We start from the raw sequence: 22,870 nt of genomic DNA, 5'->3' as shown, positions 1-22,870 counted from the left end.
GGCTTGGAGTTGTTCCAGTGCACGATAGCTGGGGTCCATCTGTGCCAGCAGTGCCGTGGCAGCGCTGAGCACACAGCCCCGAACAGCGCTGTGGGCAGACACAGCCCCCAGGGAAAGGAGGGAAACGAAGGGAAAACCTGTTTATAAGGCAAGGAGGTTATCCCTTGTGCATCTCCCATGTCCCATGAAAACGGGGTTGGCCCTTGCGTTACCAGGCTGGGCTCCCCTGCTCTAACATCTGTACGTGCAGTGCTGGCTTAAGCAGAGTTCCACTGGTGTCATTTTGATGGAATGACAGGAGTTGTCTTTTGGGAGAGGCTATTCTGGTCCCAGATCAGCAGAGGTACTCCTATGCGATGGTAAACCCTGTGGCTGGTGTGCTTGAGGCAGGTGAGGACACGTGGCTGCATCCTCACATGCCCCTGTAAGTTGGAGTGTGACATCTCTCAGAGCACAGCAGGCAGATCTGGGGAGGAGTGTTGAAGTTGAACGAAGTAAGGCTGCTGATTGTTGCCATCTTGTGGGAATATTAGGCGAGACCTGTCACAGGTGTGTGTCTGGAGGAGAGGCAGGCTGGGAACAGTGGGGTGGCCCTGCTCTCTTCTTGGCTTTGTTTTCAGCTGCTGAGAAGAATCCTTTTCTGCTTCTCCCTCTCTCTTCCCTGAGCACCCAGACAGCCCTTCCAGACAAGCACTTTCTAGGCAGCACCTGTATCTTAATGATTTTAATGAGCTTTATCAGTTCATTGGGTGTTTCTGTTGCTGTTGTGATTTTCCGGAGCACAGTGGAGTAGGAATTGCTGAAGATTTCCGACTGGATATTCTTTCTCTTTATTTTGTACTGGGGACTAACTAGTATTTGTGCTTTTTGCCACAGGAAGATCTCATCAGCTGCTTTTACTTGAGTCTTTCATTTGTGCCTGTGCTGGAATTGGCTTGCATGGGTACAGGGCTGGCATTCTGTTGAGCCGCATCTTTATTCTTTTTTGGGTTGTTTTAGTCTCTGAAGGTTTCTTTTATAGATCTTGTTTGCTTGTTGCTGACACTTAGCTGTGAGTTCTGCCCAGAATTCCTGTATTATATTCCTCCTTGACTCTTCCACATTAATGTGGAAGAGATTGAACTGCTTGAATCAAGGACCCACCACAGCCTGGTCCTTCCACCTGTGCCGGTCCATGGGTGTGATGGAAGTGGTGCTATGGCTGTAACTCAGCTCTTTGTCTTGCCTCCCCAGGTGCATCCATTGTGGAGTTGTCTTCATGACCCTTGCCATGCTCAAAGTGCACATCCACGAGAAACACTGCGAAGTCTTCCACAAGTGTTCTTTTTGCCCAAAGGCCTTCAAGTCTGCCGACAGCACCATGGCTCACGTGGCTAGCCAGCACCCAGCAGAGCCTCACAAGACTACTCAGTAAGTGTTTTGGCTTTATCTCTTCTTCTCCTTCACTGGGTGCTTCCAGGATTCCCCCTTTCCCTCACTTTTTTTTCTATTTTTGGTTTCTGTCCTTGTATAAGATGATCTGCTGCTTTGTCTGCCAGCAGGGGTCTGTTCCAAACCAGAGCATGCCTTGGTACAAGCACAGTCTCCTGGATAGGAGAGGACTTTGGTCAGGCAAGAGCTAAACATCCATAAAAGGAACTTAATTGTCACCTCTTTGTCCAGCAGGACCCTCAGTGGCACCTCTTGGTAGATGGCTCCAGGGCAACTGCTGCATCTGGCACTCGAAGGGAAGAGGAGAGTTATCCCAGGCAGTGTTACCCTCAAAAATCACTAGAGAGAAGCCTACTGATTTTTCCACTCTGTAGCTTTTTCCTCCAAGGCTTGAGCTAGTGCCAAAAATCTGTGCTTTAAGGGAGGAACTATGGAAAGGTGGGATTGAAAACAGTGTGTAGCTGGCTGGTATGCTTTGTGTTTGCTCCCATCTGTCTTTGCTCACACACACACAGTGTTATGCATATGCACAGAAGTAAACTTATTTTTAGCAAGCTGTGGTATGTGCCTGAGGCATTTTGATGTTCTTCCCAGTTGAGTTACTGGTTCAGTTGCCCACGTGGGTGTGTGTTGACAATACACGGAGAGCACAGCCCTCCTCAGAAGTCCATCCCTTTCTGCAGTTGCTGAGATAACTTTTTACATTGTCTTCTTGAGGCAGAGAGACTGAATTGACTTTCTTTAATTGTTTAAGGGTGATCTACAAATGCTCTTGCGAGATGGTCTTTAACAAGAAGAAGCTGCTCCAAGAGCACTTCCAGCAGAACACCAGCAAGTTGTTAGTGGGTGTGTTTAAGTGCCCACAGTGTCAGCTGGTGTATATGCAGAAGCAGCAGCTAATGCAGCATGTTAAGGTAGGTAACTCTCTCCCTTACTGGTACAAGATCTTATTTTTTCAGTTCACAGGGAATTTACATCAGCCATGTGAGGCAAGTGGTTCAAGTGGAAGATTCTTGAGGAATATCTTAGTGGAAAATCTAGATTTACCTCTAAATCTGACTTACAGGGTCTGGAAATGTCAGTGGAGTGATTTGTGTTAGTTGGTCTTAATACAGATAGTTCCTCTCAATCTAGAAGCATTTTAGCTGTATGACAAAAACTTGTTTTTACAGGTAAATCTCTTTGATTTTTAACTCTTCTATTTTCATGGAACCACAGAATCACCAACTGGTTTGGGTTGGAAGGCACCTTAAAGCCCATCTCATTCTACCCCCTGCAGGGACACCTTCCATTATCCCAGGTTGCTCGGGGCACTGTCAGTGTTCATTGTGGCCTTGAACACTTCCAGGGATGGGGAGTCCCTAGCCTCTTAAACTCAAAGAAAGTAATTACATTCATGTGGCAGCCTTTTATCTGATGTTTTATTTGGAGAGCTTTGGCCCCTTTGCAGCTGCCTCTGAGGGAGGTTACATGGCATTTAACAGCCTGATTCCCTGCTGCTGTGAACCACACCAGGCTGCAAGGGGGGGACTGAGAGAGGCAGAAGTGATTGCCCTGGAGGTACCAGCCTTACAGATCTGGTTATCTCATAAATGTAAAAGGGCTACATTTTTCTGTTATCTTGCTCAGGATGTTTTTACGTTCAGTGTCTAACAACACTCCAGGAAAATCCTTTCAGAAGATTTCTCAGTGGCATTCTGAAGGAAGAGCTTGCGGTCTTCTTTTCCTTTGATAAGGAAAAAAAAAAAAGGATTTTTTTTTTTAACCCGTGACTTTATTTTGTTTATACTAACATTGAGAAAGCCAGAAGATTTGTTAGCTCATTCCTGATTCCATTCAAAACTCCTTCTTTGCTCACTCCCCCATGCCTTTAAGTTGCAAATCTGGAAGTGCTTTGCATGCAGTAATGAATTACAATTTGAAGCCCTCCTGTGAAGTTGATGATTGCTAATCTTGGTGCATTATAGCTAGGGAAATAGAGTTGAGATTAAGGTTAGGACCTTCAAAGAGGTGTTCATCCCCAGTGCTAAAAAACTGGAGCTAAGATACTCACCTTGTGGTTCATTGTCAGATCCCACCCCAGGATCCTGCCTGCAGCATTTTGTGCATCAGCACCCCGAGATCTTAACCACAACACTTTGTCTTTTAACCTCTGAGGTAATTGAAGGCTTTTTGGCTGTGGCAGGGTAGTAATTGCACTCCCCCATCTCCTCTGAGATCACCTTTGTGCTGCAGAGTTTTTAGGAGGTGCCGTCTAGTGTGTGCCTACATGCAAAATAAAGGATCTGTGTGCTTCCTCATCTTCCTCAGGTTTAGAGTGCTGCAGAGCAGGAGTTAGCTCTGCTTTGTGGTATTGATTCTGCAGAGAAGTCACATTGTTTTTCCATGCTCCTCATTTGTTTTACCCCAGTGGTGTAACAATGGAGCAATGGGCACTGAAACACTCCAGAGATTTCCAGATGGGAAGAAAGGTGATGTGTCTGTGTTCTTGGGCTGGCAGTGCCGTGGCTTCTGTGGTCATCAGCTGGGCCAGGTGTAAAGCACACAGACTTCTCAGCTGGGACCTTGTGTTTGGAGGTTTGTTTGGTGTCTAACCCAAAGAAAGACTTGGAAATGCCTGGGGCTTTCATGTGTTGAAACTTTACCCGTTATTAATTACTGTACACAGTTAAACCTCTAAATTAGCCTTTTGTGTGGATGAACTGTTGTTGTTCCTGGGAGAGTTTCTTGAGGTTTCTTTGGTATGTTGCTGTTTTACTTGCTTTTGCTTTCCCACAGCTCTTCATTTTTAGATTATTTTCCTTATGTTCAATTTTCTTTGTTGAAATAACTTTTGGGGGGGACTTTTGGATTTTGGCATCTTGAATAACCGAAGAGCCTAGAGCCATATTCCTTATAAGGCTGGTTCTTGGCTTTATGCTTGATCTTATATGTCAGGAGCAAAGTTTTGAACCATGAAAAATGTAAATATCAATAGATGGAGTGGAATTGAAGAACACAGACTTGGAGAAACTTAACCATTTTCTCTTCCCATCCCTTGAGCAAAGACGAAGCAGCTTTGGAGCCCCTAGGATACCAGCAAACATTTCATTCAGAGCTCACCAAAGCTCTGTGTTTTTAGAGCTTAGGCTCTTGAAATAATGACAATTGAAATTTCTCTTCCATTACATCTTCCCTGTTTAACCAGAGTTCCCAGGGCTCATCCAAAATGCTAAACAGACAGCACCAAGGAGTGGCTCTTGTCATGCAGGAAACAGAAGCTTCATGTTTCTTGGGAAGATCTCTTGTTGGGGAAAGCACTGCAGCAGCCTCTAGGAGAAATGGGAAGACATACAGGAGCAAGACAACAACATGTTGTGTGGCCAGTGGGGGTTTAAATTATGTATTTAAATAGTAGATGGTATTTCTTTGTAAATAAGGGTGTGAAATATGAATTACATGCAAATGTTACATGTATTTCCACTGTTACTATTATACAGGGTGTTCATGGAGTCCCCCGTAATCCTGAAGAGCTCTCAAACTTTCGGCAGAGGTCTGAGAAGGCTTCAAGGAACCAGGTTCATACCTCACCAAAGGAGCTTTTGGTAGCCAATGGGAGTTCCCCCTCTCCTCTGATGAGGAAAGACATGAGGGTCGAAGGACATAGTCCCGAATCCAAGTCCAGACTGAGAAGAACTGGTTGGACTTGCAAGGAATGTTTGCAGTGGATCCCTGATCGGGAAACCTATGTGTCCCACATGAAGAGAAATCATGGAAGGGTAAGGACTTGGATGAAATACTTGAGCTAGTGAACTGGGGAAGAACACTACTCTCCTGCATTCCAGGCCCCTTTGCAGGGCTGTTGTTACAGGAACTGCAAATCTCAATTTTTTGTGTGTTTCATCCAGCTCAAGCCTTGCATTGCTTTGACCTACTTTTGTCAAGCTAATCCTTGTAGCTGGCAGAACATGGGCCAAGATGCTGTGTGCAGCCAGATTTCTCAGTACTTTGGCATCAGGACTTCTTGTTTGATATCCTGAGACACCCAGCCATGAATGGGAATCTGGATCGTGGTGTTTGAGTCCTTCTAGCTTGATTTGGTCAAGGCTGGGTTGTCCCACTTGATGATGTCCTCACTTCAAGAGAAGAAGATGAGGGCAGGCTGAGTGCTGGATTTTTCCATTTGTATGTCACAGAAGTAGGAAATTGGCCAAATATTTCAGTTTATTACATATATGTATTCTTTAAACAAGTCTAAGAAGATGTTAACTGGAATGTGCATGCAAGTTACATAAAGGGCCGTAGGAAAATTTTGGAGGATGCTGGTTACAGGACAGACTTTCTTAGGGGGATGTGGATATCATACATGGATAACAGAAGGGTCTATGTGGTGCTTTTTAGCATCTTGCCCTTTTCTTGCACCGAATTACGAGGAGCGAGAAGGGTAAGTGGACTTGTACTTAACTGGGTCCTGCTGCCTTCTGGGGCCAAAGGGACCTTCCAACTGAGTGAGTTCTGTAAGGGGCCCAGTAGTGAAATGAACCCACAGAAAGATGTGGGTAATTCCTAATAACTTCCTAATAATGTAATTCCTAATAAAGACGATAAAATCAAACATGTGCTTTAAGTTGTCCTGGTTTTATATGATCAGTGCTGATATTACCCAACTGTTGGGCTGAGTCTAAGTGGGATCTCAAAATCTCAGTGATCTCTATCAGTAGAATTACATATTATGTAAGGGATTTTTTTTGCATCTGAGAGGTAATGTCCAGGTGAAGAGCATGGGAATTAGAATCCAGTCAGTGCCTTCCACGTCCCTGCTGTTCAAAGCTGTTTCTCTTTCCCTGCCAGTCCATGAAGAGATACCCCTGTCGCCAGTGCGAGCGCTCGTTCAACACCTCCAACAGCCTGCGCAGACACATCCGCAATAACCACGACACAGCAAAGAAAGTCTACACTTGCTGGTACGTACCCAACGCCACTCTGCTAACTGGTGTTCAGCAGCAGTCTAATCCCTCAGGTTTGGAAGTTGTAATAACTCATGTCTGCTGCTCCCATCTACTCCGGACTGTAAGTTATTGAAGGAAAGTGAGGAGAAGGATGTGTTAAACACAAGAGACTTAGTGGCTAAAATAAGACTTTGCTTTTGACTGTGCAATGAATGTCTTTTGCAAATGTAAGGGGAGGTGTGATTTAATATCTGCAGGGGTTAAATAATATCTACGTTTTGCATCGTTGTGAAACAGCCAATAAAATATTGGGCCAGTCTTTCACTGCTTTGTGGTTGGTGTGGTCATGCATCACTCTTGCACCTCTCTTTGGGTGCAAAAGGTGTGTAAAGTCCTAATAATGAACCAGATCTTGCCACTGCTTTAGAAGGGCAGAACTGACTGTACAGGCTGCAGGGCAATGGAGTTGAACTTGTGGAATTGCTTGGGAAGTCACACCTCAAAGTTGGAAAACGGATCTGGAGACTTCAGACAAATTATGGAAATCAGTGGTGAATGAAAATCTTTGCTGGTCAACATACTTTAACTGTGGATACGATCTCAGTTCAGGACAAAGCCCAGTGCTTATGAATCTACCTCTGTAACTGCTGCAGAGAAAGTTATATGCTGAGTGACTGTGCAAAATTCCTTCCTGTCTCATTCCGAGATATCCTTTTGAAACAGGATTAAAACACATTTGGCTTGGAAAAGAAGTTTGCAGTGACGTAGGTTGGGGAATTTTTCCAATTTATCTAAAATTTTGGTTTAATGCAAGCATTTCTTACGTGTGTTGTCACTTCACTGCACTCAGGTTGTTAAAACCTCATCTGAAGAGTACAAGTACATTCCTCAAGTACTGTATTTCTTTGGACTGCCTAGTGAGCCACAGTAGCTTTTTGTAAATGGATACAGCATAGGTATTACCACTGAGAATACATTCCTGAGACATTTTTTCATCCAGGACTTCTAAACTTCCCATTTCTTGTAACTGCTCTGACTTGGAACCTGTGGAGGAGATTAAATGTTGGCTCCTATTGTCTTCATTCAGCTTTAAGTTTGTGAGTGATGGTGGTCTTGGGTGTTACACTCACCTGATCTGTGTAAATCTGTTCTCTCTAGATCAGTTGTTTTTAAAGTAGAATGTTTCAGCATCAAAATGAGCATAAGATATTATTAGGAAGAAGGATTTGTGTGAAAGTTTCTGATAGCCTAGGATATGCCAGCCTGCTGTGCATTACCTTGTTACTTTTCAGAACAACACACAGCTGCGGACCCACTGGTTCACCCAAGGGGCGATGATCATGCCAGCAGAGAAAACACAGCTAGCAATCCAAGGGAATTGTGGTTGCATTTAATTCTCCAGCTTGTAGTTGCTCCTTCACAAAATCTGGTGATGAAGTCTTAATTGGACAGCAGTTGTGCTCTCTTCAGTCATTGTAGTGGCAGACTCACTGAAATCACAATTCTCTGCAGATGGAACCTCTTCCTTGAAATACTGTCCCAGCATCTCCAAGAGCTGCTCTTTGTTTGGATCTGGGGTCTCCTGTCCTGTCTTCCATTTGATCCCTCTTAGATTATAGAGTGCTGCTCCAAAAATCTTACCCTCCAGTCTCTGAATTCCTCCTTGACTCTTTTCAGCGCTCTGTAAGGCATCACATGTCCACTGCTCCTCGTTTCTTCTGGTTCTGGTGTCTCTTTTCCTTCTTCCTGTTAGGCATTTTGTATCACTCTGACCTGTTACTTTCTTCAAGGGTTTTGATGCCTTAACTTCATGTCACCCTCTTCTCCTGGGTCTCCATGTGAAGCATGAATAAAATCTGTCATGGATCTGATTACTTACAATTTTTGTGACTCCAGCATGTTTGCTTGTAGGTGACCATCCTCTGGCTTCTAACATTCCCACCTGTGATTTCCCCTTTCTGCCCCTGCCCTGCTTAGGTCTCTGGCTTTGGATAAATTTGTAGGGAGAAACCAGTGATGGAGGACTTACTTGAGCATCCTCCTGCCATGCTTGTCAATGGAGTAATTCAGGTTAGGCAAGCATCTTTCCATGCTTGCATGAAAAGAATTATAAATTAGGGCAAATTGCAAAATACTGTGATGTATTTTGTATTTTCTTTCATAATTCACTTGGTTACTGTTATGTTACTCTTCTTTTCCAAGTCTTAAGTACAAAGTGTCTGAAACACTTGATTTTCAACATGTTTATTTTTGATAAATAGCACTTAATAGCCTCTCAGCTTTCCTTCACGAAGAAGAAAAATTCCATCTTCATAAAATATTGATATATCCTCTGAGCAATTCCTGTTAAAACCCAGAAGTATTCAATGAGCATGTCTGCATTTTCACATCATTGCTGCTATTTAATTTCCCTTTAGTTACTGGAAGATCAGTAGAAATCTTCTGTCCTTTTAGAAGATGTCTTTGTTACCCAGAGACACTTCAGCTCCTCTCTGCCCTTAATCCCATGCTGCCTCTGTCTCAGATGCAATTAAGCCACTTCAGAGGACTCTGGTGTCACTTGTCTGTGCTCAGGTCCATGTGTGGCTGATTGACCTTCACCATGTTGTGCTGGCAAGCACCAGAACAGCAGAGATACTCAATTTTGGCTTTCTCAATTGCTAACAGAGCCCTCTGTGCACTTCAGGGGGGCTGGTTTGTATGTCTGCAAGGCCTGGCACTTACTGAAGTCGATTTCAGTCAACCAGGGGTGAAGGTACAGATGGCACATCTCCTTCACAGCTCCTTTTTGAGATGTCAGCCAGCTCTGTAGCAGCTCTGGAGTTCTGCCAGGTTCAAACAGGAAGAGTTACATATAAGTGACATGTTCATGAGTGTTTCTGCCTAGATTGTTGGTATAAAAGTTGGAATTTCAGCAGTTTGGTAAGAATTTTAACTGTATTGTTGTACAGTCTGGTGGATGTAATGCTGGTTCTCCCTGGTACTTGGGAGTGCTAGGTACAGGACTGGGTTGTGCCACAGGCTTCCTAGGTGTCACACGAGTCACCAGCTCTCTCTGTGTAGTTCTCTCATCTCAGTGTCCATTTTTGTTGTTCTCCCATGTATTTTCCATCCTGATAATTTATCCTCTTTGACACTTGTCTCAAGGTGCCTGACCCACACTAGGCCCTACATTTATTTAGCACTGTAAAGAAGACATGCCCTACTGTCATTCATGAGCACTGTGCCAAACTCCAAACTGTTCTAGATTTCTCTCAGGGTAATGTTTTATTATTAAAACAATGCTTTGCTGTGTACTTTGGTAATCTACTGGTACATTACTCACCAGAGCCTGTCTCCAATGACACCTCTTGGCTTGGTGGAATACAAAGAGCATATCCTCTAATAAATTTTCTTCCTTTTTTTATTTCCAAGGTACTGCACAGATGAAAATCAGACATTTCCGCATCCATTCATGCTGGAGAACCACATCAGCCTCATGCACGGCATCAAAAACCCAGACTTATCCCAGATGGCCAAAGCGAAAGCTCCAGAGAGAAACAGAGCAGAAGTAACTGATACCTATTTTCATGGAAAATTAAATGTACAATTAAATGTACTTGGCGAGTAGCTGTTCATTCGAGGTGTTACGTCGAGCTGTGTGGCCTTGTGCCAATCAAACCCTCCCATCCATAGGATAGATTTCCTTCCCTCAATTCCTTCCAGCCTGGTTCCCTCTGGTGGGGTCTGGGTCGGCAGTGCCAGCACAGCTGAGCTGCACCAGCACCACGACAACATGAATTTGCATCTTGCATTTCTCAAGATTTTTCTTGCTCTGTTTTACTGGCATTTATTCAGTCTATTTCGTAATTTAAGTTTGTTATTACCCTTGTATTCCCCTCGTATCCCATTCACGAGCATGCCACATTTTTCTTCTTTCTCCCTTATTTTTTCTGCTAGTTATAAAACATTTATTTTCTCTTTTAAAATACTTGCTAGATCTATTACCTATGAGAACTGCATTTGTCTTAAGTAGGAATGTGTAATTTTTTATAGCAAACGTAATTGTTCTGCTGATTTGGTTTTGGATTGCTTTGGAGCAGAGGGTTGGCTACTTGGGCTTCTTTGGTCCATTTATTTTAAAAATACACATTTTGGATATTACTGCAGCAACATATTTGAGTTATTCTCATGGGAGAAGCTACTGCAGGATGCTAAGATAGAGAGGATGAGTTACTAAGACAAAATCTGAGTAGAGGGGAGAATGTTTAATCTGAGAAGTGTTGTCTGGGCTAATGACCACCCCTGTGTCCCTCAGCTGTCTCTCTTCTGTGGGCTCCTCCTCCCCACACCAAAGTCTAAGTTGTTCCTACACCACACCAAAATTTTGCCCAGAGAGGTCATGGCTGCCCCATCCCTGGAAGTGCCCAAGGTCAGGCTGGACAGGGCTTGGAGCAACCTGGGATAGTAGAAGGTGTCCCTGCCCATGGCAGGGGGTGGAACTAGATGAGCTTTAAAGTCCCTTCCAGTCCAAACTGTTCCATGATTCCATGATTCTTAACTATTTCCCCATCATGTTTCTGCCCAGCCAGCCTCCCCCAGAGTTCCCATCTCACATCACAGGACAGCAGTTGGAATCTTGTGCACCGGTGAGGTGTTTGGGTATGGGTATGAGGGAGGGGAATGGCCCAGGAATGCCTAGGTGTGACTTCACCCTCAGGCATCTTCAGACATGCGTGTGGATTTTAGCACTTGCTCTTCCGTGGGTTCAAATTATAAGGTAACTTTTTAATCTTATTTTTTTAAGGCAAAATCTCCAAAGAGGATGGCAACAGGTGAGCTGGGTCAGGCAGAGAGCACTGCGGGTTTGGATGCGCCGCCAGCCAAAAAACTGAAAGCGCCTTGGAAATGCGCTAAGTGCAGCTTCGAGACAGATGTCCGGACTGAGTTCCAGGAACACATACCTCGGCACAAGACCGACAGCTCCACCTTCCAGTGCTTGTTCTGTGGCCTGTGCTACACTTCCCACATCTCTCTGAACAGACACCTCTTCATTGTTCATAAAGTCAAAGATGAGGAGGATGAGGAGGAAGAAGAGGAGGAGGAGGAAGATGAAAGGCAGAAGTTACAAACAGAGATGGGTAAGAATGGACATGAGGACTACAATGGCGAGTTGAACACTACAGTGGAAGAGGAAAACAAATACAAAGAGTGCAAAAGTGACTCAGCTCTTTGTGAGCACAGTCAGACGTGTGGCGCAGAAGGCCCCAACAGCACCTCACAGAACAATCATTCAAAGTCTCTTAAGACTTAAAAGCAAAAAAAAGCCCTTTTGGTTGATCGGGGGTTTTTTGTTGGGGGGTTTCTACTCAAAATACAGGGTGGGCATGGGGCAAATCTTTGAAATACTCTGTTGATTTCTTGGGATGGACATTGCTTTCCGTTAGCTCCTATTTGTAAGGGAAATTTAAAACAGAAAAAAACAAAACCAACCCTGCCATTGCATCCGAAGCACTAATTCTCTGCCAGCCCAGAGAGGTGAAAAGGGAAAGCAGGGCCAGAATCCTCAGTGGGCCTTGGCCAACTCCTGAGGATCCAGGAGCACTTTGCAGCTGCAGTTTCCTTCAGACGAGCTCTCCTCCTTTGAGTGTGCACCGCCACCACCTCAGCCTCTGCCCAGAGCCCCAGCCTTGCCTTCCCAATCTCCCTTTCTTTCTCCTCCTATTTATGGCTTCTTTTTTCTCTCCCCATCCTGCGTTTGTGTTACTCATTTTAACTCATAATGCTGGCTCAGCCAAACACGCTTGTGAGGATCGTGCTGGCCGATCTGGGATCTGCATCACATGGGATGGGTTCGAGCTGTAAGTTGTGCTGATTATTCTTTAGTTGCCCAAATAACAACATTCTTTTGCACAACACAGTTTAATGAGGTGTCTTGGACCTGAATTGTCCTTGAAAGAGGATTTTGTAGCCCCAGTCCTCCTAGGTGAGTATAGTGTTTAGGAGGACCTGTCCCCCTTGAGGTCACGTTGGCCATTTGTGGAGTTGCACTGTTGGAAGCCATCCTGGGGTGGGTGTTGCCAGGCCCAGTGCTCAGTGGCTCATCCCAGTGGGGAGCTTGGATTTGCACCATTGCCAGAAGGGGATAACATCCCCCATCCCGTCAGTGGGGTCAGCTGGAGAGAAACTATTCCAGACCTCCCGATGTACCAGTGCCCGGGCTCCCTGACAGCTCCTTTTGAGGGGAGAGGAGCAGAGCACAGGCCACAGAGGTGTTGGAACCAGGGAGAGCCACCGTCCTGCAGCATGGCAGGGGCTGGTGCTCCATCAGTAGCTCCGTAGCTCCTCTCCTGCTGTGACTCAGCATTACCCATCCTTTAGGAGATGTTTGTTTCCATGTAGTCACATTGACTCTCTTTCCTCCCTCATTCCTTGTCACACCCATGCTTTGTGTAATGCAATTACCTTCTATACCATTATTTTTTTTTCATTCTATTGAGCCAGAAATCCGCTTGTTATTGTTTACTCTGACGATGTTTAAATAATTTAAGAACTATTTATCTCCTTGCTTGGGCTCATCACCATCTGCTCTCGCGACGCTCGGATACGGCCTGTCGGAGCTGTCTGGATGTTGGATGGTGTGGTTGGTTGGATGAGTAAAGGTTGGGTGTGGGAGTGTCAGTAGGATGGGCGTTGGTTGGGTGGGTTGTCATATGGGAGTGTAGATTAAATGCGATGTTGGCTGAATGGGGTGTGCAGTGTGAGGCTGTCAGGTGGATGGGTGTCGGGTGTTGGTTGGATAGGGGTTTGGCTCAGTGGTTGTTGGCTGAATGGGGCGTTCACTGCATGGGACTGATTGGAAGAGGGATGGATGGAACTGGGCATTGGTTGCATAGCTTTTGATTGAGTGTGGCATCGCTTGGATGTGGCGCTTCAGCTGGACGGGTGTTGTGTTGGTTGTGGGGCGTCGGTTGGAGGGGTGTTTCGTTGGGCGGGGTGCCGAGCTGGCTGCGGTGTCGGGAGCCTGGGGCCGCCGCCCGGGAGCCCTCGCTGTGCGCGCGGGGCGGAAGCGGCGGTGACGTCGCCGCGCAGGCGGAAGCGGAAGTGGGGCCGTGCGGGCGGCGGCGGCGGCGGCGGCGGCGATGCTGTCGCTGGACTTTCTGGACGATGTGCGGCGCATGAACAAGCGACAGGTGCCAGAGGGGCCGGGGGGGCCGGGGGGGAAAGCCGAGCGGGCGGACGGGGCCGGTCCGCCTTGCCGTGTGCTGGCGGCGGGGCCTGACCGACCCGCTTCCTCCCCAGCTGTACTACCAGGTGTTGAACTTCGGCATGATCGTGTCTTCAGCCCTCATGATCTGGAAGGGGCTCATGGTGGTGACGGGCAGCGAGAGTCCCATCGTGGTGGTACTGAGGTCAGTCCCGGGATGCGGGGACTTAAACTCCCAGGGGGTTTAACGTGGCTGGGGAATCGCCAGGGCCCCCGAGGGGGATCCCCATAGGAATGGATCTGACGGAGGCTCCTGTTACAGCCCCAGCGGGCGAGAGGCCCCTTAGGAATCCAGCCTCAGGAATAGCGAGGGAAGAGGGAGTGAGTAGAAAGAGCATCTCACCTCACTCTGTCAGGCGCCTGGGAGAGGGCTGGTAAAAAAGACGGAGATGGACTTTACACCCGGGCAGGTAGTGACGGGACAATGGGGTGTCCCGTTTCCTACTGCCAGGGGGCAGGGTTGGATGGGTCAATGTGAAGAAATCCTTCCCTGTGAGGGCAACGAGGCCCTGGCATAGGTTGCCCAGAGAAGCTGTGGCTCCCTGTTACTGGAAGTGTTCCAGGCCGGGTTAAACAGGGCTTGGAGCACTCTGATCTAGTAGAAGGTGTCCCAGCCCGTGGCAGGGCGTGAAAAGGGATGATCTTTAAGGTCCCTTCCAACCATTTGTGATGATTTGATGACTGTCCATTACAGAGGTGGTCCTGAGCTTAAGAGTTGTCACTCTGTCACTGTATGTTTTGGGTGTCACACGTTGTCCTTACAGTAGTGTCCTGCAGTGGGTACCACCAGTCGTACTCCCACCTTCCTGCTGCCTGGGACAAATTCCCTGGGCTGTCATTGGATGCTGGCATGGATACTGCACCTGTTCCATGGCCACACTGGCCTTTTCTTTCTGTTTCTGTGTCAATGTTCATGATGTAGAAATGCTCTAATGCTGTGACCAGAACTCTCTCCTGATGTGAAGTACCGGGCTGATGTTTGTTTCCCTCTGCTTCTCCCAGTGAGTATGACAGGGTCACATCCCCTCTTCAGTGATGTGATCTGCTGTTCTGAGCTGCATCTGCTGGGCTCTGTGAAGACAAAACACAAATGCACCTGGTACTTAAAGCTCATTGTTCTGTTTTGCATTATTTATGTGGAATTAGGAAGGATAAGCAGTTGGTGACAATTGCCATTTACAAGACAGAAGAAAAATAACTTGAGTCGTGCTGCCTGAAATGAGATAATTAGGCAAAGCAATGAATCACAGTAACTAATTTTTGGCAAGTCCCTTTGTCTGTTTCAGATAGGAATGCAAGAGCCTGATGTTTTCAGTGCTTTGTTCCTGAGGATAATTTATCTAGCTATGTCTAAAAAAGAAATTAAATTTTAAAAAAAGCTTTCCATCATTACAGAGCTGCCAGCATTGCCCTGCCAATGGTGAGCTCAGAAATCAAAAGACAGTGTTTGTCATCAGCTTTTTGCTTATTAAAAAAGCTTTTCCTTTCGGATGTGCTTGTAACACCAGGTGCTGCCAGTGCTCTTTTCCCAACAGATCCAAACTGCTGGCAATGTGATGATTGAAAACCTGATTGAAATAGAGATTACACAGTTGCCCAGTCTCCAAGGTGGTGTTCTCAGAAGCTCTTCATCAAGGTTTCAGCCTGGTCTTGAACACTTCCAGGAATGGGGTATCCACAGCTTCTCTTTCTCATGAGGTTCTTGTGAGATTCTTCTTAGAGGGCCATGTACTCCAAAACCTGGTACTGAGTGTTTAAATATTGTTCAATTGTTCCTCTCCTCTTTTTCAGTGGGAGTATGGAGCCTGCTTTCCACAGAGGAGATCTCCTGTTCCTCACGAACCGAATTGAAGATCCAATCAGAGTGGGAGAAATAGTCGTCTTTAGGATAGAAGGAAGGGAAATTCCTATAGTCCATCGTGTCCTGAAAATCCATGAGAAGTATGTTAAGAATGTGGGGATTCTACTGCTGATGTCTCCCTAACTGGTGTTCTTCATCTGCTTGGGTAAACAAGTGGGTGGGATGTCAATTATAGATACCAGGTGCTGTAGGAAGTAACACAGAAGTTTCAGACAGACAAAATCTGTCCTACTTGGTTTACCTGTAAAGATCATCTAGCAGAAGGCACAAGCTGAGAGTCTTTTCCAGTGCCATGGACACTCCAAACTGTAGAATCGTGGAATTGTTAGAGTTGGAAGGGACCTTAAAACCAGTCTCATTCCACCCCCCTGCCTGGGCAGGGACACGTTCCAGTATCCCAGGGTGCTCCAGGCCCCATCCAGCCTGGCCTTGGACACTTCCAGAGATCCAGGGACAGCCACAGCTGCTCTGGGCAGCCTGTGCCAGGGCCTCCCCACCCTCACAGGGAAGAATTTAATCCTTATATCCCATCTAACCCTGGCAGTGGGAGGCTGTTCCCCCTTGTCCTGTTACTTTAGGGCTCTTGTTTGAAGTCCCTCACCATGTCTCTTGGAGCCCCTTTAGGCACTGGAAGGCTGACACCACTGACTGTCTCGTGTGCCATCCTCTCTGTCCCAAGCTGCTGTGCTGTCTGCTGTAGCATGGCTGTGTTTGTGTGTGAAGTGAGTCTTGTTTGTGGGCACAGCTGTGGCAGATGGCTGTTTTGTGTGTAGCGTGTGTTATTTCAGAGCTTGTCTCTGTGGTCCTGGCTTTGCTGTCATGCAGACAGGCCTCTTGTCTCTCTAGAAAGTTGTGGTGTCATCCTCAGAGTCTTTGTTCCCTCTCAGCACTGGGGAGGTTGTGTGTCTGAAGGAATGGGAAAGGCATTGGTTTCATGGCTGAACAGGGCTTTGTTTTCTAGCCAAGGCTTCCACTGCAGTCATGACCTTTCCTGTTTTGCTGGATGGAACTGTGGCCTCTCCAGGCTAATCTGTGGGGATACAAGCCAACCGTGTGAGTTGTTTGAGTGAAAAGTGAATCTTGAACTGAATCCCTGATTCTTCAAGGCTTCTCTGAGAGGCAACAGCTAGTTGGGGTCCCAGCATCTGTTTCTGCTGATTAAATGTTTTCTGGTGTGAGCTGCAGCTGTACCAGGTGACATCTGAGGATTCCTCTAGTCGAGACATCGATGGGGTGGAGAGGGTCCCTTTCCCAAAGCTGTTGGAATATCCACACCAGTTGTCTGGTCCAACTCAAGGGTGACCAGCCCTGTGCACGTAAATACACAGCTGGAATCCTGGCTCTGAGGTAACGACACGATGCCTCTCCCAGTGGGCAAAGCACATTCTTTGCTCTTCAGATTTATTCTGTACCCAGAACTTTGAGCAGTGTCAGTTTTCAAAGTGCTGTTCTTTGATACCACTGATGTAAAAATGAGGTCAGTTTACAGGCTGCATTTGACACCTAATGTTACACGAGTGTTTTTTGTGATGTTGTGGGAACTCTTTCAAGTCAAATGCAATTTTCCTCCTCCCCTGTTCTGTGCAGCATTTTTTTCTCCAGATGTTGCCCACCCTTCCTTTTTTGCCTGGTTCTATTTCTAGATATTAGGGTATCCAACACTATTTTTTGTTTAAATGTAGCAGGGCCATAGTGGCAATCCTGGGAAGGTGAAACCATTTTGCAGTATTTCAGGTTTCATTTAACTGAAACAACCAAACACAAACCTAATCTTTTTATTAAGAGAGATAAACCGAAAAACCTATACTGCAACCTGAACCTGGGAGCTGAAGGCAGGATTTGGGTGTCAGTTGCTTCTTTCACTACTTAAAGAATAATTTTCTAGTGCCAGTTTGGAAGTGAAAAGTCTCTGCAGAAGCTGACAGGAGTGTCAAAATGCAGGAAAAGAGAAACAGTGTTCTCTGTGATTTTGGGGCAACTCAGGCCCCAGTTCACATCAATATTGTGTCAGTGAGAAAATGTCTTTTACTTGCTGGCCTTTTCTTCTTGTTTTCAGCCCCAAATTGAATTTGTTCTTTATTACTAACACAGAGTCTGCAGTCAGAATTTACTTAGTGGTTTTGGGGCAGGACAGCCGGACCAGACTTCACTCAGACAGCAGAGAAGTGCACCACAGGCTTCTCATGCCGCGTCGTGACAGAGCCTTGACTCTGCTCAATAAGGTGCTGCACTCCTACACCATCACTCTTCAGAGCTAAACTACGTTAGCTGCACCTTTGGGGATCTTAATCTTTTCCCAGACAGTGTCTCTAAGCTCCTGGAGTGTTTGTTGTTCCCACATAACAAGCCAGATGTGCTTTGGAGAAAGAGTTGTGAGTTTTTTTCCCTTCTTCCTTTCTGAGCTTCTCCTGTCAAGAAACCTGTTGGTTTTCAGGCATGATGAAAACAGCCTGAGCTCCAAAGAACTGCCTCATTTCCTGTTCTGCATTCCAAATGTCATTTCTGTGAGAGCTGAGATTCAAGCACCGAGGATGCTCCTGCTCAGCACCTGCCTGCAGGTGTCGCAGGAAGGTGACAGTGGCAAATCCCTGAGCAGTGCCATGGGCTGCTGTCCAGCATCTGAATGGGAATGGCTGGGAAAGAATCTGTAAAGCTTTTTCCTGGTCAAAGCAAAGATTCATCTGCTCCATGATCCCGTTTCTGGCAAGCTAATTAATTAATCTCAGGATTAATTAAAGACTAGAGAGAGTATGTAGTGATAGTTTCCCTGCTTTCTGAAGGTTACAATTTCAAGCGCAAAGGCCTAGTTCTTTATGAATAGTCTAATTTCCTCTTTTACATGGAGTATTGGGTCAGTTTTTGAGCCAATATAATTTTTGCCAACCAAAATACCTTTGCAGAGAGACATGGTTTGGTTTGTGCTGTGGCTGTTTCTGCACAGCACCTTCTGCCTGGTTTTAACCCATTACTTCTGAGCTCCTTTTGGTACTCTCTGGCGCCTGCATTGGAAGAGACAGTGAAAAGCTATTTGATTGTTGCTGTCATTTGTGGTGGACTATGTAATATCTTCCATCAGTTCTGTCTTTTCCAGCCTGAAGAGTCCTGGTCTGTAGTTTCTTGTACGGAAGTGGTTCCACACCTTGTTAACCATTTCTCAACTTTTGCCAGTTCTTCTCTCCATTGCAGAAAAGGATCTGGGGGGCTCAGAACTGCCCAGAGCATTCCAGATGTAGGCACATCGTGAGTTCATGCAGTGTCATCATGGTATTATTTGATTTTTTTTCTGTCCCCTTTTTCTAACCAGTTCTGAGTTTCAGCATGCTTCTGCCCACTGCTGAGTAGAGCTGTGTGCTTCAATCCCAACCTCTCTTTTTGTGTGGTAGTAGGGAGACCAGAATCCAGCATTTGTGTGAAGCAAGAGAAGCATCAGCAAAAGATGGGTCAGAAGGCAGGAGGCAATAGCTGCACCTGCACTAGAAATGGCTTGTGCTGGTTCTGTTCTGAAACTCTGCTGGAAAGCTTGGCTGGGGCCAGAATTCATTTTTCCCATGGCAGTTATTTTCCAAACCATCTGCTTTTCTGCTGCATTTGACAGAGTTTCCCTCTTCTATCCTCCTTGAATTGTAGGCCATGTTTGCTTTTAGTACCTTTGTGTTAGTCTCTCCATGCTTGTTGTAGAACAGCTTCTAACAAGTTTCTGTCCTGCCTTACCTGGCTGTCTTGTTTTTGCCAGGCAAAATGGAGACATCAAATTTCTGACAAAGGGAGACAACAATGCCGTGGATGACAGAGGGCTCTACAAACAGGGGCAGCACTGGCTGGAGAAGAAGGACGTAGTGGGACGAGCAAGAGGGTAAGTGAAGTTGAAAATGAGGGGGCTTTTCACACTGCTGTCCCCAAAAGCCATCTGGCAAATTCCCCCTTTGTGTTGAGCAGTCCTTGCTGGGTTTTGTAACCTGCCTGAGAGTGTGGAGAGTTAGTTTGGCTTAAGCAAAAGTATCAAGTTGTGAGCTGCGTCCTGAGATGTTGATGCTGGATGGACACAGATGTAAGGGTAGCATGGGCTCAGACTTGATCAGAATTGTCATCAGATTTATCCTGGGAGGCTCAGCGTTTGCAGGCAAGTGAAATCTGACTCAGGCATAGGCTGGAACACACTCTGGGGCTGGTTGTCACTCAGCCCCACTATGACAGGGAGGAACAAGTCACCAGCCCATTGACTGCAGCCCTCAGGATGCTTGACTCTCCCTCTGCACCCTGGAATAGTGTTCGTTTTAAGAAAACTTTTATTCTTGTAGATTTGTGCCCTATATTGGAATAGTGACTATCTTAATGAACGATTATCCAAAATTTAAGGTAAGAGCTCTATTTCCTGCCTGCTTTTCTCACCCCAGCTATAATTCCTTCATGAGAACATGGGCAGAACCCTGTGCCCTGCACATTTGCTGCTGTAGATGTCAATGTGCACTCCTGTATCTTCTCTGCTCTCTCTTCCAGTATGCAGTCCTCTTTTTACTGGGTTTATTTGTGCTGGTCCATCGAGAGTAGTCCCTTGCACTGGACTGCGAGGTGAAGGTGCCATGGATTTTTCTAGAGGAACGTTTAAAGTAGCTGATGGTCTGATGTACCAGGAGAAAGAAGAAAGCATGCATTTCAAAGCTTCTTGCCAGTTTGGGTTTGTTTTGGTTTTTACTGCATAAGGGCAAATGTTTGGCACAGTATTTCCAATGGTTTGTCACATTTTAGCCTTTTTAGTGAATTTTTATATTAAAATTTTGAGCCAAAATGTTTAGTGCTTGTACTTTGAAGCTGAGCTTCCTCTCCAAGTGCCTCTGGGACCGTGTCCTCAGTGTGTGCCTGGCCGGGCCAGGTGTCCCCTCCCTTGTGCTTACTGGACTGTCCAATGGTGAGTTGTGGCCATGACGGTTTTTTTCCAATTCAGAACTGGAATAAAGATTTTGCCTCTTGCCAAGTTTTTTGTGATTGCCCTGATGAGAGCAGCCTCCTTGCCCAGGTTCTGGGGGATACCTGGGCTTTGCTGTTACACACTCACTCCCAGAGCCACCATCTAACTTGTTCTCTCTTCACAGAGCACTAGCAGTTGCTCGTCTGACCTCTGCTTTGGAGAATAATCTGTCCTGAGCTGTAGATCATTCCATACTCCTGTGTTTCTGTAAATCACACTGAAATAATCTGCCTAAAGACTGCAAAGTGTTTGGCATAGAAGATGGCAAAGGATTACTTTATGCATTGTGGCACTAGGTAACAGAGGAATTGAGATGGGAAATACCCACAGCTCTTTTGACAGGGATGATTTAGCAGGATGCAATAATAAAAATTGATTCGTTTTGGAAAAGAGTTTCAGGTGTCCTGTGAGCTGGCCACATCTCACAGCTCACCTGCAAGCTACAGGCTGCCCTGGGGTCTGAAATAAAGAACCCAGCTGTCACCACATGCAGCAGCTGTTTTTTCTGAGCTTCTCATTCAGGCTTGTGAACCTGCTGGTGGAGGTGTTGGCAGAAAGAGCCCAGGGAAGAGGTGCAAAGCAACAGCGCTGCAGTTTATCAGCTCTTCTCCATGACTGCTCCAGGATTCCAGAGCTACAGGAATCATTGCAGGTGGTCACTGCTGCCGCAAACAGCTTGTATAAAGCAAAAGCAGTCAGGAAAAGCAAGGACAAAACCCAATGGGGTGTTTATGGCTGTTTGCAGTTTCTTGCATATGTCTCTCATTGGGTTTGTCAGGTCTCTCCCATCTCTGGAGGTGAATTGTGCCGTTTTGCTGATTTTGATGTTACCAGGTGCTTTGTTCCCTGTGTTGGATAAAGCAAACACCACCTGTAGGGCACTCCAGCACTGAGCCTTGGGTCTGTGGCTCTGAGTAATCATAGCTTCATAGTAAAAATGGTAATAATATCTGTCTCTCTTGCCCCCAATGTTAGAGCCCTTGAGAATGTGGATAATTCTGTAATTCTTGAGTTAAGGATGGGATGTTCTGTCAAAATTCAAACCCAGGCAGCAGTGAGAGAACAAGGAGTCTTTGAAGCTGCTATCACTGTAGAGCACCTTCCTGTGGCATCTCTGCCTTTGCAACTCATGTGGAGCCTGAGTCTGTCCCTGCTTTGCCTTGAGCCTAAAAAGCTTTTGTGCATAAATGAGTTTTAGACCTGGGCTCACACAAAGGGCTGAGTTGAGCTTGTCTGAAAGCTGCTAATCAACACCTCCCCACATGCACTTGCTGGGAGTGCTGCTGCTGTCCAAGTCCTCTCCCTTACAGACCTCCAAAATTCTGAGCGTACAAAAGCAGTTGTGTTCCTGTCACTGAGTTAATTTAACCAAAAAAAAAAAAAAAAAGGCTAAAGCACAGAGGATTACAGAGCAAGGTTTAGCTCTCAAACTGCTGAGACTGCAGTTCTTTGGCAGGATGGTATGTCCAGAGGGTGGCAGCTGGTGTCAGGAGTCCCTGGGCTGGGGGGGCACAGGGCCAACGTGAGCTCTTGCAGGAGGATGTGCCCTGCTCTCCCCTGGTGCTGTATGAAGGAATTGAACAGGAAGTGCTTAAAAATGCAGGGTGGTTGGGCGAGGGTGACTGGAGCCCCTGCTGCAGCCCAGCTTCAGAGGCTTCTCTCCAGGGTCTGCAGGTGCTTGAAGAACAGGAACAATTGCCCTAAACCAGGGACTGCCATGTGGTATTTGGGAATTCATCTCTGCAGCCTCTGTCCTGCCCGTTTTCAGCTCTGTGCAGCTGAGAATGTGGTTCTGTTACCTGCAGTTGTGAAATGTTGATGCCAATTAGGGCGAGAATAATTCAGCAGTCAACCCCATCACAGCTCCAACACCCGCCACCTCCTGTGCCACCTCCCACATCACCTGCTGCCTTCCAGCAGCACCTTTCCTGCGTCAGTGGGATGAAGGAGTGTTGAGGATGAGCCTGCACAGGCTGGAAACTGGGGATATGGGGGCAGGATGACACAGAGTTGTTGCTGGCTCTGTCCCCACTAGATTTATTCTGCTTTACTGAGCAGAAAAGCCACGGAGTGAGCAGGATCTCTGGCTGGCTGGGTGCTGATGCTGAGCTGTTTGGGAGCACAGCTGATCTCCCAGAGAACCAGGGTGGTAGATGGTAGAACTGGATGTGTTTATGTTTTATTTCAGTTTTACGCTCCTTTTTTTAAAGGTGAAACTGGGCAGTTCCAGCAAGGGCAGTGAGACTGGAGACTTTGGAAATGGATGGAGATCTTTGTGTCACCACACGATGGGGATTTGCTTGTAAAGTATGTGGGTGTTGAAAGGTCTGGTTTATAAAGGGGAAAAAAATCTGGCAGGGCTGATTGTTCCTGTCTCTGTTGTGGTTGGTTACAGCCAAACAGGGCAGGTTTTCTGGTAGCAATTCCAGTGCTTAATT

General features: G+C 46.3%; 2 protein-coding genes across 4 annotated transcripts in view; both read left to right on the top strand.

The window, feature by feature from the left end:
• Positions 1-12,906, top strand: part of ZNF592 (zinc finger protein 592) — a 35,917-nt gene extending 23,011 nt beyond the window's left edge. The window contains exons 4-9 of one of the 2 annotated variants that reach the window (XM_066196694.1): positions 1,234-1,410; positions 2,186-2,345; positions 4,911-5,189; positions 6,262-6,374; positions 9,774-9,909; positions 11,146-12,906. In XM_066196694.1, coding sequence (XP_066052791.1) covers positions 1,234-1,410; positions 2,186-2,345; positions 4,911-5,189; positions 6,262-6,374; positions 9,774-9,909; positions 11,146-11,652 — 1,372 coding nt within the window. In that variant the 3' untranslated portion in view covers positions 11,653-12,906. The remainder of the gene's footprint in view (positions 1-1,233; positions 1,411-2,185; positions 2,346-4,910; positions 5,190-6,261; positions 6,375-9,773; positions 9,910-11,145) is intronic. The other variant, XM_066196695.1, reaches the window with a different exon arrangement.
• Positions 12,907-13,422: 516 nt separating this feature from the next.
• SEC11A (SEC11 homolog A, signal peptidase complex subunit) lies at positions 13,423-20,433 on the top strand. 2 transcript variants are annotated; one of them, XM_066196697.1, is made up of 6 exons: positions 13,424-13,531; positions 13,641-13,750; positions 15,397-15,546; positions 19,200-19,319; positions 19,765-19,822; positions 19,964-20,433. In XM_066196697.1, the coding sequence occupies exons 1-6, from the start codon at positions 13,481-13,483 to the stop codon at positions 20,012-20,014; spliced, it is 540 nt and encodes a 179-aa protein (XP_066052794.1). In that variant the 5' UTR covers positions 13,424-13,480; the 3' UTR covers positions 20,015-20,433. The 2 variants fall into 2 exon arrangements, with proteins under 2 accessions (XP_066052793.1, XP_066052794.1); XM_066196696.1 differs by having other exon boundaries at positions 13,423-13,531; positions 19,765-20,433.
• The last annotated feature ends 2,437 nt before the right edge of the window (positions 20,434-22,870 follow it).

The sequence above is a fragment of the Chamaea fasciata genome, unplaced genomic scaffold, assembly GCF_029207755.1.
Source record: "Chamaea fasciata isolate MVZ Bird 193981 ecotype frontalis unplaced genomic scaffold, bChaFas1.0.hap1 SCAF_14, whole genome shotgun sequence".
In the NCBI taxonomy this organism is placed as follows: domain Eukaryota; kingdom Metazoa; phylum Chordata; class Aves; order Passeriformes; family Sylviidae; genus Chamaea; species Chamaea fasciata.
The sequence above is the reverse complement of the archived record's forward strand: the minus strand, read 5'-3'. Positions and strand labels throughout refer to the sequence as shown.